The sequence below is a fragment of the Falco naumanni genome, chromosome 1 (genome assembly GCF_017639655.2).
Source record: "Falco naumanni isolate bFalNau1 chromosome 1, bFalNau1.pat, whole genome shotgun sequence".
Classification (NCBI taxonomy): Eukaryota; Metazoa; Chordata; class Aves; order Falconiformes; family Falconidae; genus Falco; species Falco naumanni.
This window is the reverse complement of record NC_054054.1, coordinates 83,810,626-83,836,475: the sequence shown is the minus strand read 5'-3', so window position 1 is coordinate 83,836,475 and position 25,850 is coordinate 83,810,626. Positions and strand designations below refer to the sequence as shown.

The window sequence follows — 25,850 nt, the reverse complement described above, 5'->3', positions numbered from 1 at the left end:
TCTTTAAGCTTTCTTTGATTGTGATTAAGGTTCATTTTAGCTTTTGCTTTTTTTTTCTTTTTTTTTTTTTAAAGCCAGTGTGCCATCTTCTAAAATTTGTACATAAAGTTTGCCAGCCAATTTTAAAGAAAAGGCATTTAAAGGACGGTAAAAAATAAGTGATGATGTAGCATTTTACGTTCTTCTGAGAAGAGTTTGGCTTCTATAGATTGCTAATCTGTAGTAATTAACATTTATTTTTCTTAAATTATAGCTAAAATCATCCCTCTTCTTTTTTGTACTATCAGAGTACTGAAATGCAAAGCCAAAACCAGTTTTGTAGCTTTTGTGGCGATAACTATGGCAAAACAAGTGTATCCAACTCTTCCTTTAAAAAAGTATAACCAAAACAGGGCTCTATTGGAGTGTTTGCTATTGTCTAGACTTCTGCTCAAAATTTATCTATTTTCCATAAGCCCATACCGTATTTTAAGCCACAAGGAAGAAAGGAACTGTCCCTTTTGTTTAAGTGGGTAATGTGACAAGTGATGTTACCAACTTTCTTGATGATAACAGCTTTTAAGCTTTCAAACATTCAATAAATTATAACAATGTACCTAATAGGTTCCTCCTGAGAATACAGGTACATCACGGAGAGCACCATCCCCCACAGTTCATCTCCATTCTGGGTCACCTACGTCACCTATGGGTTCTGGTAGTCCCGGGAGAGGCAGGGATATGTCCTCGAAAAAGAAAAAGGGGCTGCTTTCCAAAGGCAAGAAACTGCTGAAAAAGCTTGGTGCAGTGAAATGATTCATGTACTCCTGGACAACCTGTAACGCTTCCAGTCTGTGTAATTTTTTTTTTTTTAAAAAAAAAAACAAACGTCAAAACTAGGGCTTTCATGACTACGCAGTACAACTTTACCAAACCTTTGCATTTTTAACTCTGACATCAATAGAATCATGTGAATTGCTTAATCAAAACAGCAAGAAAAAAGGAAGTGGATTTGTTGTTGCAAATATTTTTTTCTTTAAAAAGAAAAAAAACCAAAAAATTTTGTGGGATTAAGACCAGAAGAAACATGGTTTTATTTGAAGTCAACTCAACACCTGCAACTCCATGGGATAAATCTCAGCCTTTAGTCTCCTTTTACCATCAGTGGGGGGAAGAAAACTCTATTCATTGATTCCTAGTTCAGAGAGATCTTCCCCCTACATCTAAAATCGTAAACAAAAATGGTCTTGAAACTCCTAGTTTAATCAGCCTTGATGTTTTGCCTTATTAATGCACAATGATTGGTACTGTTTAATAAATATACAGCGTATACTTCGTATGTTACTGTGTATTCAACTGTCTTCATCTTCCCTAAACCATGGTAATTTAAGACCAAGTACTATGTTACCAACTCCATTCAATGTCTGATGTAACTCCTGGGAGTTTGAAAGTGCTGTGCAAAATGCTTTAGTTTTGTTGGTGTGGTTTTTTTTTGGGTTTTTTTGGTTTGCTTCTCCCCTCCCCCAACCAAACCCCTTGTATCGATTTCTTTTGTCAACATTCTTCCTCAACTGAAATCAGACACAGTGTAAGTTACCAGAGACTCACCCGGTTTCAACTACACAGCCTCCAGTTTTGGAGTTCCTGGCTCACTGTTCCAAATTACCAGGAAAAAAAAAAATGAAAAACACCACAAAAAACCCACAATGAAAAACCTTTACTCCCCCTCCTTTTTTCCTGTGGAGGTACAGTCCTAAGTTAAAAGGCATTTTCATATTGCTGATGTCAGAATCAAGATACATGTAACGTACACAAGCTGTAGCCAGTAAAAAGGCTGCAACAGGTGATAATGAAATATTAATTGCAATATTGGCATCTCAAGAAAAAGAATACATTGATGGCAGTCATTGGCTGTGTTACTATTTTGTAATTCTTGTCCATTTGTAAATTGTTTTTACTGTTTATACATACTTTTCAGACTGCCTTTCTTTTTGTAATTTACGGAAGGTTTATAGATGAATGATCAAAGCTTCCCCATTGTGTCTTCAGGTAATAATGTAAATTACTGTAAGATACCGTGTGCTAGGTAACATTTAATTAAGTAACTGGCCTAAAGTTGTGGTAAAGTACTGTGTGGGTGTGTGCATGTGTACAACTGTTGTGTATTATATTTTATATAAATAAATAATTTGATATTTTGTAGAGTGCAGTATGTTTCATGGATCTACTGTATCAGCTGCTTGATTATTGTGTTTGCCTTCCCTCCCTTTCTAAAGGATTAGGCACCACAGGTAAGATACACACCCAGGGAGCCGTTCCTAAAGCTGCGTGCTCCAACCCTGCACCCATGCGGAGAAGGAACAGCCCACAGTGACCATTTCCTACCTTTCCATAGCTGACGAGAGGAAGCAGCTGCAAAAGCTCCTTTTCTGTTGACCTCAAACGATACCAACCAGATCAGAACAAATAGCCAGAACACGTATAATGTAAGTGATAGTAACCAGGAAGAAATACAAAATAGGGAAAGCTGAAAGCACAAAGTATTTGCCATAACCTCCCAAGCCCTTCTTCATTACAAATTTAATGTGGAAATGCTTTCGCAGCCTAGGAGAGGAAAAAAACTGAACTGAATACAAGTTACAGAGCTCCCTCATTCTTCAGAGCTGTCAGCTGCTGAAGTTTACTGTAGAATAAAGGTGTATCTAAACGCGAGTCTGGGGGGTTTCCAGAGGTAAGAAATGGTTGGAAAGATACACTAGTGTTATGTCAGGTTGTATGCCCAGAGCCCAGTCTTGAAGTATATAATCATAGACGCCTAACACGATCAGGTGAGCAAGGACTACAGCAACCACTTTATTTAAATCTCACAAAGAAAAGGAACAAGGTTTGCAACAAGTTAGTTAAAGAAACCAGCACTAATCCAAACTGTTTGCTAGGCGCTGCCTGTGTCTCTGCGCCTGATAAAAAAAGGTCCAACAACCTTTTTTTGCAATATGAAATATTTCAGGATAAAAAATGCTGCCCTTATCTTATCTTAACAGCTAACAAAACCAAGGAGGCAACAATTGCATTTTGAAAATTAAAAGTGTGATGTGCTACTGGAGAAGCTTGGATTTTGCTCCACATAACTATGTGTCTTGTATGCTGAAAATAATTCTGTGTGAAACCTCAAACCTGTAAAAGAACAACTGATAATCTTTCATGAAGAATCCCAGAAACACTTTCATAAATCAGTACTATAAAATAGTAAGAAATTATGTAGGTTTTATAGCAAGCAGAGACCTATTCAAAATGCAGATCTGCCAACTTTAGCTTTTTCCTGCTACAATGACAGTGTTTCACAACTGCAAATACTCATTCTCCCATGCACGTCTCTTTAAGAAAAAACAAAACCAAAACCCCAGACAGTTCCACATTCCCTAAAAAGGAACTACATTATTTTTTGTAGCTGGTAACTCAGCTTCAAAGATAGTAAAGTCTGTCTGAAAGCAACAGGTTTGGCTCTCTGTGAATACTCTGACCAACAAGGAAAGCCAGTTTATGAGCATACTGGCACGGAGCAGGTACTCTGATAACACCCTGAAGAAGAAAAAAAAAAAAAAAAAAAAATTATTTTCAAGTCATTGCAACAAGCATGCATTCACTGTAACAAAGACAGTCCTGGAATTCAAAAGTCTGGATACACGTAAAATTCTTATTCCCTGTAGTTTATGCCAATTTGTCAAAACAACATTACATACCCTGAACGCATTAAAAAAAACATGCTTTATAGAAGCAAAAAGCTTCCCAACTCCATCCCCCTCCTCGTGCCAAAAAAGCTTCTTATGCAGGTTTACATTTGATGCTGGATCTCACAGAAGGTGGGACGTGGGTAAGTCACGTGAAGTATTTATGATTACTGAACTAACAAATCTAAAGCGCGTCTCGTTGTGAGGCGATGGCATGCTGATCTCGGCATGCAACAGAAGAAGCCTCAGCTGAAATGGGAGGAACACCATTCCATCTCCACACAAAGAAGTGAGCATTTCTGCAGGTAACAAATAATCATTTCAGTTTTGCTTCTGAGACAGAATTTGGGACTAATACTTAAAATAACGAGTATTTTCCAGTGAGAAAAAATATTACTTTTATCTTCAGACTTCAGAAGGACTGTGATTATAAAACATCGAGCTCTCAAACTACCCCGTAGGTCAAGAGGTGTACTTGCACGCTTTTTGGATCTGCGTGGGTGTTGTAAGGTGTTGTTTGGGTTGTTACTGCATGAAGATGTGCAATCTTAGAAAAATATTCTAATTTCCCAGAAAAAATACTTACCGACCAGTTGTAGTACATGTGGCAAAGCTTGTATGTTAAACGTTGTACGTGATCTGGTTTCAGCTTGCTAGTGTCATAAATTACATTATAATGAGTGGGTGCAACACAACCGTTTTTCACTGCTTGGCTCACAATAAAGAAATCATACCTGTAACAGGAAAAAGAAACCCTCAGAATTCCGATACAGGAAGGGCTGCTTTTCTTGGAAAACTGCAGACCCCCATGGATTTGTCTTACTTAAGCATACTGAGTAAAACCCAAAAGGATGCCTGTGCTGTGGTCACAACATAATCAGTTTTCTTTCTTTCTGAAAGGCCGGAAGGTCTGGAAGAATGTAAATGGTCTTATTATATGGAAAAAGTCTTACAACGACAAAGACCCTAACCATTCATCATATACATATACAGCGCAATAACCACCCTGGACACATACTGAACTGATGCCCCTCGTTTACTCTAGCACCCAAGCCATGTTCGGATGTCTGTCACCTATTGCAGCACCTGGAACACCTGCAGCAAGTTGGCAAAATACAAGAGAGAAAGGCGAAACTATCGGACCTGTGCTGCCACAGATGACTGCACTGCTCCCTACGCACTCCAGCCTTCCTTGACCAAAGTCAAACCTTCCATCATGTACTGAATCAGCTTCTCGTTTCCCGCGTACCTGACCCTGAGCATCACAGAGCGCAGCATGCAAAACTGCTCAATGCCAACAGCAGGCGAGTGACATCAATGAGATCTGTGTACATGTTTTACCCACACCCATAACTGTACAATTCCGAACCTTCTTCTAGTGACTTCCCAACCACCCAAGAATACTTCCAGCACTTGCTCATAAAATGCACCCTCACAAAGTAACAAGATTTATATGCAATGCCAGAAGTAAATCAGCTAGAGTTTAAATTTCAGGTAAAGGACAGCTGGGCAATCCTATCCACAGACACTCATTTGGTACTAAACCTTTAAAAATCAAAAAAGGAACCCCAAAAAGTGAAACACACACACACATGCTTACTTAAAGGGTATGGAATACTCTAAACATATACAAATACTGCACATTGAAACCATGAAATACTGCATAGCAAATTTGTAAAAGCTAAGCTTGTCCATTTCTTTCACCTACACGTTCACAACAATTTCTTTTTCAAAAGGCCACCAGTATTCTTCTGCTTGATCCCACAATCAGTTTAATATCAGATATATTTCCTTTATTATCAGGTTGCCAGCAAACAGAAGTGTTACTTCTACACTAACTTACCACTCCGGTCTGGTAACCACCACGTCAACAACAGTACCAGGGGGTGGGTTTATAGTTGCTCCACCACAATGTGCGAAGAACCTGGTATGCACTCGTTTCTTCACAACTATCACGGTAAGTCTCGGACTAAAATAAAACACCAAGAAAAGAAAAAAACCATAAATGTATCCAGAAAAACTGCACTAAGAGTTCTTCAGGAACAGATTCTGTAGAGCTTCAAATTAAAACCAATTAATTTAGAGTTCTCCAGGGCATTAATTTCATGTGTAAGTCTTCACTCATTGATTTAAACAGAAAATCGTAACTTTAAATTTTTAGTTTCAGGTGCAACTTTGATGCTATTTCTCACCAATCCAACTTTAATTAAGAGAGACACAATGACGACCAAAAGGAGATCTTCTAAACACAGATCTGTTCTCTACTCATCTTTTTATACAGATAACACGGCGTTTTAACAGTATTTTTGGTAAAGAGCAAGCAATTTATAGAAGCTAAACAGAAGTAGTAAGCACTTCAACTTCTACTTGCTGTAACTTGTTTTGTGCTCTGCTTGCCTGTGGCGTCAGGAAATATTCTTGGTTTTCAGAGCAGATTAAGAAACCAAGTCACTGCAGCTGCTAAGTTTTAAAGCAATGTTGAAAACTGCAGAACGTAAGTGACTGGACAGCGGACAGTCCTTTCCAAAGTGGAAAGAACTAAATGGGCCTACCAGAGACATGCAACAGTAACCAGCTTTTTCCACCAGTTCACCACATGCATCAAGAATGCCTAAAGTATACAGGTGTATACGTGTGCGTATTGAGTACTCACGTGGTGCATGTACTAACAGCTGTTCCTATTATAAGTTAGGTATCTCAAATAATGTAACCAGTCGCCATAAAAGCAATTATTTGAGCTCAAGTAAAAATAAGTAAGGATGAAAAGACGACAACATCTTCATCTGTAACCACTCTTTGTATCTCAGCCTGTACTCCCCTTGCAGTATGAAAAAGAGGGTTGGTGGAAACACTTACCTGTAGTCTTTACCAACACTCTTCAGGCAATCCAAAAATTGAGGAACTTCATAATTAACCACTGTATTTAGTTGTCCATCTCCTACTCCATCACGATACACAATAATACGAGAGGGCAAATACTTATTCCACTTGAACCAGTCTCTTAGAGCAGCTTTAAAAAAAATCAAAAGCATAAAAGCTGTTGGCTACAACGACAATTTATACCAAAACATAAATGGATTTTTATTACTGGAAAAACAGCAGTAGGAGTTTTTAAACTTAAGGTCAAGTCTGTCAGTCACCTGAAAGAGGTATGTATCATGATACACAAATGTTACCTGCAAAAAGTATACTGGTTTAGCAGTGCACCAACAGAAAAAGAAAGAACCTAAGATTATCTACTCCGCTGGTGCTGGCCGCTCTCACAGGAAGCTGTCATCCTTTAAAACATTCTTTGAGGCACATTGATAAGTATTAATTATTGTTAAGAAATATGGGAACCAATAAGAGAATGTAGACAAAAAAGGCATTGATTTTCAGCAGTATTTACAACTGTATTTTTGATCTGTTTTTATCTAAATGCAAGGTTGGTAACACTGCCCCTCAACACAGCTGAGGCATGTTTTGAGGAAGCTGAAGGGTCATTGCTTTGATCTGACTCAACAAAAGCAGAAAGCCTTCCCTTACTTTGCAAGCAGGCTTTGAGCCCATCCACAAGTTCTTGCCCACGACCTTGAACAGCACAGCGGGAGAACCACCTGTGAAGAACATGATGAAAGATGACCTTCAAAGCATTTCCCAGGCTTACTTCAGTGAATTTATTTTTTAAATGGCTACAACCACTTAAGTCTTTATGGGTACTGTGGGTCAATGCAGTGAAGCAAGAGTTAGCGTACTGTGAGACTGTTTCCCTTGCGAAGAAGCCCCTGTGGTAAGACAAAAGCCTTAGCACCACGTGCAGTTCCTCTCCATCAGAACACTCACACAAGTCAGCTCACAGAGCAGAAAAGCCTGATGCCCTCCATTCATCCCAGACCTTGCCCCACCTTCTGTCCCCTCTCCCAAGCACTGTGGAAGGAGGACAAGGCTGTTCCTTAAGGGATGCAGTGGAAAAAAACCCTCACAATATATAGTTATTAACAACATTCAGTAAATCAGTTTGGACATTCTCATGATGGCCCACCGCATTCAAACTACTTCTCAGCGAAGTCAAGATGTTTCTTTGGCATTCAAATCTTACCGTGTCATTGTTTGATTCAGGCTAGCAACAAATCCTGCAATCGACGGCTTTCCAGATAAAGTGTCATGGTAACAATCAATTCCCACAACCATCACCTGTTTCAACTTAAAAGGAATCAATACAGAACACACATTATCAGTACATAAAGACATGCCGAAGCACCTATCAACTCCGTCCTATAGTGTAATAAGACCCTGACATAAGTGGTACAGTTCCAGGACAATTCTTTAATTAGACGTCTCCTTATGTCGTATTTCACTTCATGCTTCTTCTCACCAGCACAAAACAAACTACACAAAGAACAAGCAATTTTTTGGGGGGCGGGGGGAAAGGCTTGCTTTTAAATAAGGCTCAAAAGAACACAGTTACCATTTTAAAAATATATTACTTACTGGAATCTCAACGCTCCAAAGTTCTCCACCCATTTTACAGTTCATTTGTAAGGCAATTTTCGTTGCTATGGCCATAGCAGTCTGAGGCTTGCTTAAAGTGCGAGCAATCACACACTGACTTGGAATGGGACAATCCGTACATAAGTATTTCTTGATAGCATCATATTTATCCTTTCGGGAACTGGACAAGACACAAACTGCCTTTAAAGAAAAAAAGAAGCAGCTGCATACTGACATTTGCATAATAGTTGTAGTTCTATAGGAAAAGTTTCTTATGCTCAAGAGAAATTCAAGCGCTCACAGTGCAAGAACAGCTGAAAAGTGTCAGTGTCCATACTTCAGAGCCAAGTACAAAGACTTTTCCAGAACGATACCCATAGTTAGCCCAGGGTTTGAATAGCAGTATGAGTAGGCATGTAGTAGATAACTCAGGAGCCAAGAGTTTCATTTCTGAGAATGAATCCCACCAGTCTTAAAAACACCAGTTACAGAGATTAACAAGATTTGAAATTATGGATTCAAATACATACTATGTTTGTGTTGGGGGTAATACTTTGCTGTAAAGCCCTTAAATAAGCTTCTGTTCTATCATCTACTTCAATCCTGAAAAGGAAAGGAAAAAATATGTACAGAAAAAAAAAAAAAAACAACTAACTGCTACTGAAACTTCAGCAAAAACATAAATGCTCATTATGCATCAGTGCTGTATGAACTGTCACATTTATAGCTATTAATAAACGTACAATATTTACACATTTTGAGGATTAAGAGGAATCATCCTCAAATTAAAGTCTTCCAAAAGCAATTAAACTCAAAGTGAAAAGCAAGCACAGGTACTCAAAGAATGATATATGCAACGAGAACTAATCAGAACACATCTGAAGTCAGCAAGAAAACACACACTCCTTGTATTAAATAGATATGGCTCTGCTTGAGAAGGCTTTCCTCAATGACCGTATGTCTAATACTGTTTGGGTTTGGCATGCTTTGACCCCCAGGGAAAGCTCTCACAAATAAAAGCACAAGTAAGGAAGTCAGCATGCAAATTGTTTTTGCCTGGGACTGAAAGTAACTTGTTTTATTAAAAATCTCACAGAAATCTGCAGTGTGACATACTACACTATCTCCTCATGTACAAGCCCAAGCATGCTAACAGATACACCTTAGTATGTATAAAATAATTTTTCCATCAGCTTTCTAAAGAGACTTACATGGTTGCCTTGTTCATTTTGATTCCCATAGATGGTGTGACTTTAAACAGATTCTGAAGTAGTGTATTAGCAACATCACAGTTGCGCCGTGTGTATACTAATAACCAGTTGTCCAGAGGCTTTGCGCAGATTAAAGGAGTTCCCCTAGTCTCCTTCGACCAATCTGCAAACTGAGGATTGTAATCAAACTGCAAATAAGAGATGGCAGAGAAAGAAAAATCAGCATCCTAGTAAAGAAGCTGTACCACAACTACTTCCAGATACACATCAAGAACAGACTGTAACACTTCTGCCTAGAACAAATGACTTTATTTTTAGCTGTTCCTTTACTGCTACTGTCCCTACTTTAAAATAAGCTTTATCTAGCCCTTTCAAGAAATCCTACACTCTTCAAATGTTTCATTCATAATTATGCAAAGATACGTAGAATTTTTAGCCCAGGTAACTTGTTACTATTTGTAGCACAAAAACTATGCAGCGAAGACACAGCTGTTTATGTATTGACTTATTTTTCACATATTTTTATTTTTAACAAGGTAACTGCTTGAGAAAAAGAAAAGTACTATTATAAAGAAGATATCAGGCCTTTTCAATAACAAGAATAAAAAAGGCTTTACCAAATACACAGATATACAGATGATGATACTGTAAAATGCCCTTTTCCATCTAGCAACCATCCAAAACAAACAAAAGATCTCTACTACAGAGCAAATATATGTTGGTTTATGGCATAATTTAATTTTATGGCATATCTTTTATGACTTAATTGAAATCTAAGTTACTCATACCGAAGAGTCACCCCACCTTTGAGTGAACAGATATTGTATGTGGTCTGTCTACTGATACTGAAATAATTAGTGGCTTTTCATTTGAAGACGTTCATATTTTAATAAATGGGAACCAGTCAGAAACATCCCTAGTCTCCTAGTTTGTGTATCTGAAATTACTTTGTTTACACAGAGGAACTGTTTTGCAAGGAAGACACTATTGTAATGCAAGTCAGAAAAAATCTTCAGGGGTTTCTATACAGAACTTGTAAACAATTTCAGAAGTTTGCAGGTCCTCTGTTTGCACAAAGACTTTTGTATAATGTTTTAACTCATAATCCTTCATTTACAAACCAACAAGTAGTGTTCCCTTCCTTAATAACTTGCTTCATCAGTGAGAGATCCAGAAGATGTCAGAAGTTGTTTTATTTACCACAGCTCCTGATTGAAGGATCTTTTCTCCTTGAACAACTCTTCCCGTAAAGGATAGTAAATTAGAATCAAAGCTTAAACCCCAGTCTCGGAGTTCCTTCTGAACACTGTCATCTCTGTTTAAAAACAAGATTTAAATTAAACCAAAGAAATATGTTCTTGCTGAGACTTTTTTAAATAAAAAAAACAAACAGTAAGATTTCAAAAGTTTTGTTGCAAGTGTCATGAAAAATCTGTAAGATAAAGAAGTACAAAAGATACTAAGGTAACATACTTTTGGATGCAGTCAATAAGTTTTCCAATTTCACATTGTCTTTGCTCAGGTGGCAGTCGTGTATGAACAGCCAAGTCTTTCATCATATTAAAATCACTACGCATCTTCTCAGTTAATCCTGTTAACAACAAAATGTTTTTCTGAGTAAAAGTTAGACTAAAGACTAAGAAAGTAAACTTGTAAGTCATGCAGATTAGCTATGCATGTACTGCAGACACATAAAGTGGTGTCAGTAGTAATCAAGGTTTTCAGTTGCTCCCTGTACATACATTCCCATCTGCGCTGGGAAAAGAAAAAAAAAATTAAAAAATCTGCATTTTTGCACTTGAGAAGAAACTACACAAGACATATAGCTCTGTATTCACATTCCTAGCAAAACAATTCTGAGATGGAAAGGTACTGCTAGCGCAAAATCAGTATCTCAGAGGAAAATATATATTTATCTATCATACAAAATTGTCAATTTTTAGCAAACTTCTGTTTCAACAGAAGTTCTGCTGCCAAGAAACACTACAAGGTATCAGTAGGATAATGCTGAATTTTTGTATGCTGAAATAATTGTGTTCTGAATACATATTATATATGCATTCATATATATATTCATGTATCACATATATATCTATTTTATATTCTATATATTGTATATATATTATACAGAAAATAATGCTGAAACATTGTATGCAAAGAGTATGCAACATCAAAATCCCTGGAACTTTTCAGCATCATGTAAACATAATCTTTTAGCTACAAAACTTGTTTCTAAAAATCACATTTATACAAACAAAACATTCCTACTTAACTTGAGAAGAGGCTGCTGTCAAAACACCAGTTTCAGCAGGCATTATGGTTGGACAGATGCTTTGTTAGTGGGCTGAACCTGACTGGAGGCCAGGTGCCCACCAAAGCCGCTCCGTCCGTCACTCCCTTCCTCAACCGGACAGGGGGGAGAAAGTACAACAAAAAGCTTAAGGGTTGAGATAAAGATAGTAACAGGGAGAGGTAACAGGCAAAACACGTACTGAACACAGCTAGAGGGTGAAGAGTGAAATGGTGGGGAATTTCTGTTGTGGTGAAGCAACAAGGGGAGGATTGTGTGTAAACTGTCCACTTCCATTTGGTGTTGTTATGATGTTATTTTGATTTTGGTGTGGAGAATTTTTTTTTCTTGATGTGAGTGAAATCTGTGATGAATGCAGATTTTAAGGAAAATTCTTAAATACGTGATTCACAGAACAGAGGTGGGGGGTGGAAAGCAAGTTCTTACAGAAGCCAACTCCATACCGCCCCCACTACCAAAACCTTGCCATACAAACCCACTAAACTTTGACAGGAAAAAACGCTACAGTACCTGTCAGGAAGCACAGCTCGGGAATTAACACCACCGGTACTGGCATCACACTCCCTCTCTTCCTCCTAGACTGACTGATCAAGACAGGCTGGTTCAAGTCAGTAATTTCTTGATTGTATTGCTGTATTAGAAATACATACTGTATGTTAGTTTATTCATAACGAACTCAGTTTTCTTAAGCATAATGCTCACTTTAGAAAATGAGTATTTTTTCCTAGAAACAAACAAAACCAAAAGAAATGCAACCAGCAACTTTTTTTCAATTAGCATGGCTAACTTGAAAGGAACTCCTTTTGTCAGAAGCCGCCAAATGGGGAAGCACTATTCTCTCTGTTGGTGCCATCAAATTATTGACTTGCAAAAGACAACAGAAGCAATGCTTCTGCCTTGCTTGAGGCAATTACCACCCAGAGTATTCATCCCAAGACTGCGATCCTCATTCCAGTTCAGTAACGAACATTCCCACCCCACAGAGCAGTTTACTTCAAGGCATCACAGGAATCCAAGTGAAGTTTCTGATATTCAATCCTCCCACAACCTTTCCTTGCATCTGGCAAGAGCTGGTCTGTCTAGCAGTCACTAATTTAGTTCAGAAGAAAAAAAACACAAAAAGGTGACAAGCTGACAGTCAACAAACATACTTCATAATTCAACTTTTTCTTTTTCTTAAAGGGAACCACACCTCAGAAACTACTCAAAGGCTAACATTTTTTGTAAAAAAAAGCAGGATCACAGCAAAGGCAAGATGGCAGAGAAAATCTGTAATTTATAAACTCCATCCTGAACTAGAATGGGTAATATTAATTTTGCTGCTAGCTTATTAAGTCCTACCCTGTTTCCAGTTGAAACTGATGGGCAGAAAGATTTCACAATTACAGTAGTAGGCCCATAAACTTTGCTGCAAAGAACCAAAATTATCAAAGAGTAACTTCTCTTAAGATGATTGTCCATATATTCTACCTTCAGTAAATTATCAGCAAACTTACTGAGGGTACACTCCGCCCATCACCCACATCATCAATAGAGACGTTAAAACAGGACCGGACAAAGTACTGAGCCCTGGGGTACACCACTAGTTACTGGACTCCAGCTACATATCGTGCCACCTATCACCATGCTCTAGGCCTGTCCATGCAGCCATCTGTCAATCCACTTCATTATCTGCTCATCCAGCCCATGCTTCACCAGCTTCTCTACAAGGATCTTACAGGAGACAGTGTCAAAAGCCTTACTGAAGTCCAGGTAGACAATACCCACTGCTTTCCCCTCATCTATTAAGCCAGTCATTTCATCACAGAAGTTTATCAGGTTGGTCAAACATGACTTTCCCCTGGTGAAGCCATGCTGACTACTCCTCATGACTTTCTATGTCCTTCACATGCCTGGAAATGTTTCCAGGATTAGCTGCTCCATCGCCTTCCCAGGGATCATTGTGAAACTGACTGGCCCATATTTCCCTGTGTCATCCTCCTTGCACTTCCGGTAGGACTGAAGACAGTAGTGACTTTTTATTTCCTCCAGCCATTGGGCACTTATCCCCTATCACCAACATCATTCAAACATTATTGACAGTGGCCTGACAACATGAGCCAGGTGCCTCAGTTACTTGTAGGTGCAATCCACCAGGGCCCAGGGACTTGATCAAGAATTCCCTGACCTAATTCTCTTCCACCAATGATATGTCTTCCTTGCTCCAGACTTTTCCCTGGTCTCTGGGGCCTGCAATCCTGAATGGCCATCTCTCTAGTAAAGACTGAGGCAAAGGCAGCATTCAGCACCTCATCTTTTTCCACACCCTATGTCACCAGGGGCCCTGCCTCATGCACAGCAGTGGGGTCAAATTTTCCCTAGTCTTCCTTTTGTTGCTTACGTACTTATAGAAGCCCTTCCTATTGCCTTTAACATTCCAGGCCAGATTCAATTCCAGCTGGGCTCTGGCTTTCCCAATCTCGTTTCTGCATGCTGGGCCAGTGTCTCCATATTCCTCCCAGATTACCTGTCCCTGCTTCCACCTTCTGTATGTCTCCTTTCTGAGTTTTTCCAGGAGCTCCTTGTTCATCCATGTAGGCCTCCCAGCATTTTTGCCTGACCGACTAACCATTGGGACGCACTACTCATGCTGAATCATGCTGCATAGGTTACTCACTGCCCTCAGATTACACAGTATTCATTAAAAATAAAATTCTATTAAATAAAAACATGAATTACAAATCCATGCATAAGTAAACCTCTGACAACGCTCTAACGTTTCAAGTTAAAGCATAATGCACACATTGACCGTTAGGTTTCCATACCCTTTTGTAGTAGTCTACGTAGCTGATCTCAGAACCATCTGCTTTTCTAAAGGTACACTGTGGACTGGCATCCCAGTCAATGTCATCAACTCTGTATGTTCTGTTATTGTACCTAAATAAACAATGTAATCAGTTTGGGGATTTTTGATCTTAAATAGAAAAGAAATATAACTGCAGGATGAGTTAATAGTAATATCCATGGAAATTGAAAGTTTTGCTCCTATCAGCAGCAGTAACTTCAAGTTTTCACCTGTACGAGGCTATCAATTCTGCTAAAAACTAAACTGTAAGAAAACCAAATGAAACCAGAACTAAACTAGTATGTACTACCCCTGCTCTTACAAACACTGTCATCTCAATACGCTTGCTAGCTTGACAATGATGTCATTTTCACGCTTCCTGATGCTTCTTTATATAGCTCAGGACATGAACATCCCAAAAAATAAACAGCTCTCTAAGACAACAAGAGTTGAGAGAGACTTACTTTGTAAGAACAATTAAACCTATCAGCTCTTTAGTACAGGCATCTCTAAATCTTTGCTCTTCTTCAACCTGGTAATACAGACTGTACATAAAATCCAACACTGTTTCACTGCGAAGAACCTTATGGCTCACATCTGTACATAACATAATGCTTTCCTCATACTGCAGGACAGAACTTGTGAAGCCCGGCCAAACCATCAGCCTGCCAAAAGAGAACATACAGAATCTTAATGTGCTTTAAAGCATCTCTATTCTCACCCTGAGCAATTTCCGTCCACTTTCCCAGACATCAGAAAGCTGTTAAGACACAAAGAAGCTGTTATCCAAATATAACCAAGCTCCTGAAAGTTAACAAAATGAAAAATGTTTTACATGCAGGTATCCTTAGTCGAGATAAAAGGAGATGAACTGAACGATGTAGCAATATAACTGAAGCAAAATAAAGGATGCCCCAAAACTTAAGAAATCCATTTGGTGCTATTAGTCTTAAATATCTTATATACAAAGTTTATGGGTATCCAAGACACTTTAACAAGACTAACAGTTTATCTAGTTGAACACCATCCAGTTACTTCCATCAACCAGGTTATGTAGGCAAGGAGTACACCACAGCCATATGATGAGGCCCCAGTCAAACTCAAAGCTTGCTAACTTGTGCAACAGGCTTAGGGCTAGCCTGAAGCATCAGTAACATTATACACAATCCTGGCAGGGAATGAGGGCAAGATGTGACAGTGAGAAATAGGTGAGTTCCACAACTACCCATCCAGCGGGGTATGGCCAGATATGAATTTACATGGCAGATTAAATGGTCTTCAGAATGAAGGCTGGAAACTCCTAAGCTTTAGAATTCAAGTATTCAGAGATCTCAGGCTTCCAGACATTTAGGCAAGTTTTCTTGACACTGGAGTAGAAATGTAATAGCAGAACACACACTGGTAACAAGTAATGAGATCTTACACATAGAAGAAAGTAAGTTAGAGAATGAGGTCTCGTACTTCCCAGGAATACCAGTTTTTTAAGTCCATAGTTTTATTACAAGATAAACCACCAGAGTGGTGTAAAAGTATCATCCTTTGTCCCTGCACCCCCTCCTACGCCCAAGTATCCTTTTTGCCAAACCTGTGATTAGGGATGCTGATTGGGTCACTGGGGTTATAATAATTACGTCCAATCTGCTGCAAATTCAGCATCTTCAAAAGCCTGCAAGATGAAATATGGATGTAATTTACCATTATTATTCAGTCTATCAAACCATGCATGGTTCCAAACCTCCGCACAACCTCAGTTTTTGTTCATCTGACTAGATAAACAATCACAAATGTGACCTCTTAATTACTAAATTCAAAAGGCCATGGACACTTAATTAATGACAATCAGTTGAGAATAAGTTAGCATACAACCCAATCCTTCACCAACCAGCTGAAGGTAGCAGTCTAATGAACCAGGCAGTCCAGGTACCCAGGTTAAGTAGAAAGACTGCAGAAAAAAACAGGTGATTTGCCAGCTCAAGGTTCTGCACTACTAACTGCTTTAAAAGGCAAATCCAGAAACAAGTAGAGGCCAAGGGTAAGACTAATTGCCTACAACAGCACTCCAGTGTCAGTCTGCTTGCTCAGGGAAAAGGTGTAAACGCAATTCACATGGTTGGCCGCATAGTAATGTTAGCTACAAAGGCTTCAACATACAGATTTGTTACATTGATTTGTAGTCCACTCTTTGGAAAGGAAAAACTTAAGTCAAATATTTTTAGAATTATTACTTCTTATGAAGACACAACTTGGACAGCAAACCTTCTAAAAATGATGTTGTAAAACTGCAGACAGGTAGGTGAAGTAGGTGGCAACTCATTAGTCAATGTGATTGTTATCTTCACATCCTCTCCATTTCGAGTCCTACTGAACACTTCAGTAACCTGAGAAAGCAAAGTTTTGTTAATAAAACTAGAGGCAAACAGGGCTATATCTGGACTTTGCTCCACTAACATCGAATGGGACTCGCGCATTAAGAGTCTAATAAATCAAGACTTAGCTGAAACAGGAATTTGATTTCCTACTACAACTGTGAACCGTAACTTAAAGCACTTCATTCATTTGGGTGAAGATGACTACAGGATTAGAATGGAGGCCATCCACAAAGCAGCTGAATTCAAGATGAAGACAGGAACATGGCTTACCAATTCACATTGCAGGAAAAGACTCAACTTGAGGAAATAAATTTAATATATTGCCAATTAATATATTTTTCATTACTGATTCAGGTACTAGGGGGAAAAATAAGATAAACATTAAAATACACAGCGATAACATCTTCCCCCTCTCCCTTTTCCAGGCTCAAACTTACTCCAGACTCCTCTGCCCTGCCCTGTTAACGCCACCAGTTACACTCAGCCCCTCCAGCGAGGCAATGAATAGCACAAGGTGCAGAGTTGGGGGAGACAGGGGTTACCACTCGTACACATGGCATTTCCCCTCTGCTGCTCCTTTCTCCTCATTTTCTTCTGCTCTGGCATTCCAACCCCCCACCTTTTTTAAATACACAGAGGTGCCATCAGCTTTGCTGATGGGCTCAGCTTTGGTCTGTGCCGGGGCTCGAAATGGCTGTGTACAGCACAGGGCAGCCCCTAACCTCTTTCCATGGGGGCCATCCCACACACACACCAGCTACCAAAACCTTGCCACACACACACAGTACATGTTGGATGTTAAAATACAGAAGTTACAAAAAGACATAAGCAGAAAGAAAATTAAAGGAAAAATACTTTCTATACTATCCACTTCTGTGCAGGGCATTACTCTAGTCTGCAGAACCTAAGCATTAGAACCAGATATTTATTACCAAATTTCTCTACATAAGCAAATTAGCTTATACTAATATATCCGATCCACTTAAATGTACTCATGGGGACATCAATTCTAACTTCGCCCAGACCAGTAAGAAACAAGATGCATCACAAAATGCAACTCAAAATAAAAAAAATAAATAGCATTCTTGTATCACACCTTATTCCCTAGTTTTTTTGGCAGGAATAATACCGATCCATCAAACGCATGTGTCTTTCCAATTAGCTCTTCATGCTGAAACAGCAAAGCTGATCGAAGACGGCGTGCTTCCATCTCAGGACTATAGCCAACATGGTACTGATATAAAGCCCACTGGGGTCGAGACGTCAAACGGACGTAATTTGCAGTTAATTTTATCCTATCACCTGAAGAACCTAAAATGAGAGGCAAACATCTCAGGAGTTACACAATTTTACTAGCTTATAGTAATTCAACAGCTCTGAGAAATTTTAAAGTACTAAGGCATTCAGACAAAAGATCAGAGGTCAATTGCATTCTGCAACTGTTCTAGACTCAGCAAGCTATAGGAAATGCTCACATAGGCACAGTGTTACAGACACCCACCTGCTTATCAGAGTTTTTTATAGTTCCTTCAGTTGTCAGGAAAAATCTCTCATCAAACGAGGTAACAGTAACCTGTCCCCAAAAGGGTTAGTACCAGGTACTAGAGAGAATTTCCACCAAAACATACACTTCCTTTGTGGACAAATTAATCTTTCTTTGTACGACTCATAAGCACAATGCAGAAAGTAACAGTTGAGTATCAGTCACTAGACATAACCACATTCTCATTCATGTGTGACAAGATGACATTTCTTGTGGTATTTCAAGATTTTACAAACAAAAAACCCACAACAGCAGGAACTACCTCCAGATCACTTACGTATCTAACATATTTCTTCCCATTTTTTTCAAGTCTCATTCCAATTTCTTTTAGGCTTAAAGACACAAGTCTAATACAAAAAATACACTACAGACAACTATGGATCACTCATTTTAATCTGGCTTTCATTATCCATTTTTTTCTATCTCAGATACAACACCCCAAATGAAAACAAAAAAATCCTACCACATACAAAGCATGTATGTTACACTAGAAAATCGTACAAAGCTATAAAGAGGCCAGCAATACAGCTGCCTACGAAGTACAGCAAACCATGATCTATCATTAGCATAGCTCTAGAAAGAAAATCCACGTGAGAATGAAAACTACCATACTGCTTCTGCCCTGAAGTGACTTGAGCAGAACTAAGCCCGGACATTCCTGGACCTGTGGCATGCTCCAGCTATCGTCTAATTAACCAAAAGTGGACTACAGTTACTGTCATATCGTTGTGATGTCTCACAGAGTCACTTGCAATACAAAACTATTATCAACTGTCCTGATTTCAGCTGGGATAAAGTTAATTTTCTTCTCAGTAGCTCGTACAATCCTGTGTTTTGGATTTACTATGAGAATAATGTTGATAACAGACTGATGCGTTCAGTTGTTGTTCGGTAACATTCATACTCAATCAAGGACTTTTCAATTTCTCAGGCCCTGCCAGCAGGAAGGCTGGAGGGGCATGAGAAACTGGAAGGGGACACAGCTGTCAGACAGCTGACCTGCACTAGCCAGAGGGACATTCCATACCAGAGCCTCATGCTGAGTATATAAACTGAGGGAAGAAAAAGGAAAGGCGGGGGGGTGTGGGATTCAGAGTGGTGGCGTTTGTCCTCCCAAGTAACCATTAGCATGTGCTGGAGCCCTGCTCTCTTGGAGATGGGTGAACACCTGCCTGCTGATGGGAAGCAGTGAATGAACTCCTTGTTTTGCTTTGGTTGCATACAGCTTCTGCTTTACTTATTAAACTGTCTTTATCTCAACTCACGAGTCTTCTCACTTTCATTCTTTCAATTCTCTCCCCCATCCCACTGTAGGGGGACTAAGCAAGCAGTTGTGTGGGGCTTAGTGGTCAGCTGGGGTTAAACTACAACCACAACACTGGTGCAGAACCTGCAGTGTTGAACGCTAAAAATAACTGTGTTCTAGCAAGAAGGCAGGACCATCATGACCGCCTGATTTTACTTTTTTGATATGCATGATTTCATCTCAAGGAAGGAAGAATATAACCTTTTATTTAAACTAAAAAATTTCTTCAGAAGATGTCCCAAATTCCACGATCTTAACTAATTTGGTTAGGTCAATGTGTTACAAACCAGAACTTCTAGAAAAAAAACCAACCTTCTACCAAATACCAAACTTCTAGAAGCAAATCAAGACTCCTGCTTGAAGAAGTAGACAACAGGAACATACAAGGATCATGACTTACGTCTAAATAGTGGCAATTTAAAATGCTACATAACTTCTGTCTGAAGCACTGCCGTCAGACATCATCTTACTGTTCCTCTTCAGATATCAGGAGTAACTTTTATCTTTTTCTAGTACACAATGAAGGTTTTCTTATTTTGTTCTCTAGGGAATACTAAAAGCATAAGCAAAGCAAAACTGTTTTTCATTCCAACTTGTTTATATGCCATAGTCTAATCTGAACATACCAGTTTTTGATTCTTGAACGTGTTCGATGGCTTGCCGAGTATTTATGCCAAGGTCATGGAAATCTCTGTGACGGCCACCCCTATCTCCGAAAGACAATTTCTGAAATCCCACAGAAAGCTGTAATCCTATTGTTTTGAAATTTAACGAAGAGAAAGAATTGAAATCAAGTCTTACATACAAAGAAGAATTAAATACAATTCAATTTTGAAAGTCTTATATATAAAAAATTAAGAGAAATCCTGACACGTTAAGTTTCAGCTTCTGCTACACAATAAATTATTTTTAAAAATAACATTCAGGTAACTCATAATAAGTTCCTAAGATTTACAGACAGTTAACTAGTAGCAGCTTGCTAGCCAGAATAAAAAAAGATGTAAACTGCAAATCAGTAAATTCTTCTGCAAATACAGGGACGACAGATCTTCCATTTCATCTCTAGCTGGCATTGAAATGTTTAAACACACTGTGATGTGAAATAGGTAAGGAAGTTTAATTTCCTTATTAAGAATTAAGGAAAACAATGAAATAAATGAAATATCAAAATGAAATTTACTATTGGTAGTCATGCAGTTAAGTTGTGCCATCTGCTTTTTAATTTATTTTTTAAACTATTTCGATAAGAGGAGGTAGTATAGATGGAGTAGAGCACACCTGAAGTAGTTTTCAAAATTCCTAGTTCAGTTATACTGCACTTTAGAATGGCAATAGTATCATCACAAGGTACATACAGGGAACTTTTCCAAATCTTAGTAATAAATCTCATTTTGAAAAGAAAAACTAGAAATACAGTTTAAAGAATATCTGAATCGCATTCTCTTCAAAGCATGTGCTCTTACAGGCAACGAACATTTTCACGCTTTCTGACCTTCTGGCCTTCTCCCATCCTGGTCTCCCGGAACACGCTGAGGGACCCTCTGTTGCCCATGGCCACCCAGTGGTTCTGAGAGCGCTGGAGGAATCCCTGGCTGTTGGGGGTGCTGACAGCTGGTTGGCTGACTTGGCAAAGTCTCCTGAACCTACAACAGTTAGGGACAGATTTTCCTACTGCAACTGAAAAAACCAGCGTACTTCCAAGAGTAGAGCAAAACAAAGTCACTTACCAAGTACAGAACACTCAAACACCCAAGTGTAACAGTTACCCAAGTTTAATTTTTTTTTTCCTATATTAAGTAGTAGAGTTATTACTCTGTACTTCAAATTCCAAAATAACAGGGTTCAGGAATTATTTTTTTTGCAAGTTAATATTCATTTAACTAGTAGTATATGCAAATCTTCCCTTTGCAAGCTCTAACTAAAATTTCTGGACTTCTCATTTTTAACAATCCCTCTGATACTTCAAGTAGCTGATTACTTATTTTACAAAAACAGCTTTTGTAAGTTTAGTGTCTAGTGAATAAATAATATTAAAAAGTGTCATGCCTAGAAGAACTGCAACACACAACCCTCAGCCATAAGCAATCCTGCAATTCAGAGTTTCATGTTACCAGATCGCAGTCTACCCCACATTAGTCCCTCCAGGAGTAATCAAGTTCTCCAAGCGTAAGCAAGCAAGAAGCCAGTGTCAAGGATAATCATGAAAGCTGAGCTAGAGGGCCAGCCTGGCTCCATCTTTCCCTGCAACACAGCAGAATGTCACAGACTGCCCACAATCCATTCCTGGAGTTCCTCTACTTGTTTGCTCTTAGAGCTCTTGCTACCCATCTTGCAGATCTCACATGCATGTTCTGACACTAAACACAAGATCAATAACTAAGCAGGCCCCTCTGGTTTTATACTCTCCACGTTATTTTTACATGTTGTAAGATCTGCCAAAATTATACCTTCTAAGAAGTCTTTAGACACCCATAAGCATTGCTGCAAAATCAAATGCACACTACCCTAAAGAGTATATGCGAAAATTATCAGAGTCCAGTACTATCACAGCAACAGCATATTATCACAAGTTTTGTGCTCCCTGTAGTATACATAAAAGCAGTTCAGGAAAGATCAGTTCTGCTTTGCCTCACCTATATTCCATCGTTGCTCCTGAAGGAAGTGGTAATGCCACCTACATGGATTCTCTAGTCCAACAGCTAGGCAGAGCCCTGCGATCCTGAGCTCACTGTATTCCTTTCCCATCCATTAAAGGATCAGAACAGAGCTCCATGTCAAGTCACAAACTGAAGGGCAAGATTATGCTGGGATAGGGTCCACTGTATGGGTGTGGGGAAGGGGAACAACAGTCTTGTTCTTCATAGAAATACAAGATAAATCAGGCTGGAAGAAACCTCGAGAGGTCTCTAGCCCAACCGCCTGCTCAAAGCAAAGTGAATCATGAGGTCTGATCAGGTTGCTCAGATTTATCCCATCTCCAGGGATGCAGACTGCACAACCTCAGCATGCTTGGCTGTTCTGCACTGTGTTCCAGTGCTTGACAGTCCTCATCATGAAAACATTTTTTTTTAATGTCCAATCTGAACAACCCTTGCTTCAGTTTGTGTCCATTGTGTCTCATCTTCCCACCATGCACCACTACGAAAAGCCAAGCTCCACCTTCTCTGCATCCTCCAAGGAGGATGCAGTCTCCATGTCGGGAAGAACTTGCCAAGGACTGACCAATCTATCCTCTTTCTTACCCCTGCAGCAAGACCACAGGGTTGTCAGGACATTAGTAAGGAAAGGCAGGCCCCAGGCCCCTGACCTCCTTAAACCTCACTAATGCCTTCTGATAAAAGCCTCAGTATTAAGAACCTGGTGTACTATGACATCTCTTTATCAATGCAGTGTAAAAGTCAAATAATGGGATGGTTCCCTTCTACAACACATGGCTAGTTCTTCCAATCTTCCCCTGCCATCAGCACAGACTATGTTCTCACTTAACCTGAGACAGAGTGCACGCCCTCATTTTCTAAATGTCTAACATAAACGCTCCTACTCGTTCACAATCTCTTTTCAGCATGTCTTTGGAAACACTTCTGGATCTAACCCTCTTGGAGGGAAATACATGTAGTCTACGTGGTAGAACAGGAAAAAAAAAAACCAATGCATACTTTTATCCACTCGGACTGCATAGTCCCTGTATAGTACCTAAGCCTTACTGTTTCCTTTGGTTTCCTCTTTGCCTACAGCAGGACACTGATACCACCTCCTGACTGCTGCTAACAATTTTATTCATGTTAAAGAGACAAAATCTGAAGTAATCAGGTCTCTTAGGTTTATAAATTCAGTTCCAGGTTCAAGAGGTGCATCAGTGCTAGTGCTAACGCAAGATGCATTTCACTATTTGAGAAACAGACCTGTAAAACTACCTTTTATCACGACTTAAACTAATCTGACACTGGCAAGAAATTGAATAGAAACACTCCTCCAACCTAATAACATTCTCAAATGAAAGTTTATTAGTAACTGACAAATTTGAGCAACTGCTTTAAAAAAATCTCAGGTATGTGGCAATAGCTACAAACACACAAGTATGAACAATTTTCAAGCCATGGACTGACCAGGCCACATATGCACAAAATAATCCCTAAACACTAACTCAAATGCAGTCAGAAAGTCCTTAATATTAAAAGTTAAAGGACCAGATTCTGGCCAAATATACATTAATAGCAGCAGCAGACTAATGTGTTCTGCTTCTCTGCAGACTTATCACAGTGGACAAAACGTGCTATGAAAATGTCTACCTATTTCCACTAGCTCTATTATAGCAACTGTACTACAATAGATCACTTGTTTGTAGGCACACAAAAATTTCCTTAATAAAAAGGAGTTAATGTAACTACACGCATGACATATTGCCCTGGTTTCAGCTGGGATAGTTAATTTTCTTCTTAGTAGCTGGTGCAGTGCTGTGTTTTGGATGTGGTGTGAGAACAATGTTGATAGGACACTGATGTTTTTAGTTGTTGCTGGGTGATGTTTATACTACATCAAGGATTTCTCAGTTTCTTGGGCCCTGCCAGGGAGAGGGCAGGAGAGACACAGGAAATTGGGAGGGGACACAGCCAGGACAGGTGACCCAAACTAGCCAAAGAGGCATTCCATACCATACGGTGTCATGCTGAGTATATAAACTGGGGGAAGAAGGAAGGTGGGGACATTTGGCATTATGGCATTTGTCTTCCTGAGTAACCGCTATGCATGATGTAACCTGCTTCCCTGGGGATGGCCGAACACCTGCCTGCCAATGGAAAGTAGTGAATGAATTCCTTGCGTTATTTTTTTAATCTTTTTTTATGAAAGAATCTTTATTCTTATCTTAACCCTCAAGTTCTACATTCCTTTCTGATTCTCCTCCCCATCCCTCTGGGTGAGGGCAACTGAGCAAGTGGCTGCGTGGTACTTGGTTGCCAGCTGGGGTTAAACCATGACACATATATACACACACATGTAACATCTAACATATATACCTGATATTAAAATAGGAAGTAGCTGAGCTATGACATTCCAAAGCCTAGCTGCACTCTAAATTTAAAGGAGAGCCAACTTACAGATGCAGCTCCGACAGAAGGAATAGCACTCTCCTGTGCTGGAGGTCTTCCTCTTGCTCTGGCTCTAGCTCTTCCAGTCATCTTCTAAGACAAACCACCTATAGCATTAGTGTTCAATCTTCTCCTTCCCCCACCCTTATTCCAAACAATATTATGAGCAGCACCACTGCATTAGCCCTTGTTTAATTTCAGCTGGTTCACTAAAATACACCCTCCTCTGCAAAATGTCCTGCTCTTGGAACTAATGCAGCCACAACAGGTAGCGTGGGGGCATTACAGCTTCTTACACTCAAGTTCGAACTGACCAGCACAACCCACCACAAATTCTGAAGCTGTGAAGCAAGTCAACGAAATGGTAGAGCACGGCAGGATCTGCAACCTCAGCCAAGCATAAGTCGGAGCCTACTGATACTACTTTCAAGTGATGCTCAAGACTCAACTCAACCTAATTTGTTACATTACCCTAGGGGCAGGGAATGCTTCACCCAGAGCAAATGCCAACCGCTACCACCTGCTCGGCTACCTAATGAGGCAAACCGGCCCCACAGACCTGTCTGTCACCACATGCACCCCACCCCCCACCCCCCCTTTCAGTGTGGGCTCAGCCGTAACTTCTCTGCCAGCCTTGAGCAGTTTTTGGGGCCAAAACCCGCGCCCAGAGGCGTGTCCATCCCCCACTCTGCTCGGCCCTCTGTGTTACCTCAACCTGTGACCCGGGCGCAAAGGGACTACTGCTCCTACTGCTGCAATACGCAACAGCCCGTTCTCGTCACAACTCCACACGACTCTGTTCCCACGAAGGTCAACAGCCAGCCCACCACTGCCCGCAGGCAGGGCCCCCGACACAGCAGCCGCCACAACCACCTCAAAGCGGCCGCTCTTCCCCTCAGTGTAATGGCGCCGGGGGCGGCTGCACGCACTAGCGGCGCAAGGCGGGAACGCACACCCTCCCCCGATTGGCTCCTGAGCCCCGAGCTCTGCCGGAGAGTCCCGAAGGGTGGCGCCGGCCGCGGCGC

The 25,850-nt window shown here is 39.9% G+C and overlaps 2 protein-coding genes across 4 annotated transcripts in view; one reads left to right on the top strand and one right to left on the bottom strand.

Moving 5' to 3' along the window:
* The window catches only part of RIMBP2 (RIMS binding protein 2), a 155,913-nt gene extending 155,069 nt beyond the window's left edge, over positions 1-844 (top strand). For all 3 annotated transcript variants that reach the window (XM_040601852.1, XM_040601843.1, XM_040601834.1), the window contains one exon: positions 604-844. In XM_040601852.1, the coding sequence (XP_040457786.1) occupies positions 604-792 (189 nt within the window). In that variant the 3' untranslated portion in view covers positions 793-844. The remainder of the gene's footprint in view (positions 1-603) is intronic.
* Positions 845-857: 13 nt separating this feature from the next.
* Positions 858-25,850, bottom strand: PIWIL1 (piwi like RNA-mediated gene silencing 1). The gene is made up of 21 exons (XM_040601922.1): positions 25,535-25,850; positions 24,835-24,918; positions 21,231-21,381; positions 20,365-20,490; positions 17,986-18,200; positions 16,777-16,898; positions 16,106-16,186; positions 14,985-15,185; positions 14,501-14,612; positions 12,207-12,327; positions 10,859-10,976; positions 10,586-10,700; positions 9,386-9,573; positions 8,705-8,777; positions 8,175-8,375; positions 7,783-7,886; positions 7,230-7,300; positions 6,561-6,714; positions 5,548-5,673; positions 4,291-4,438; positions 858-3,555 (listed from the first exon to the last, which is right to left on the bottom strand). Exons 2-21 carry the CDS (start codon positions 24,913-24,915, stop codon positions 3,439-3,441), a joined length of 2,625 nt encoding a protein of 874 aa, XP_040457856.1. The 5' UTR covers positions 24,916-24,918; positions 25,535-25,850; the 3' UTR covers positions 858-3,438.

Excerpts from the sequence above, each read along its gene's own strand:
- PIWIL1 (XM_040601922.1), bottom strand. The coding sequence starts at position 24,915 with ATGACTGGAAGAGCTAGAGCCAGAGCAAGAGGAAGACCTCCAGCACAG. Across the intron at positions 7,301-7,782 it reads CTGAATCAAACAATGACACG|GTGGTTCTCCCGCTGTGCTG; the intron begins GTAAGATTTGAA and ends TGTTCTTCACAG. Across the intron at positions 6,715-7,229 it reads GCTCAAAGCCTGCTTGCAAA|CTGCTCTAAGAGACTGGTTC; the intron begins GTAAGGGAAGGC and ends TTTTTTTTAAAG.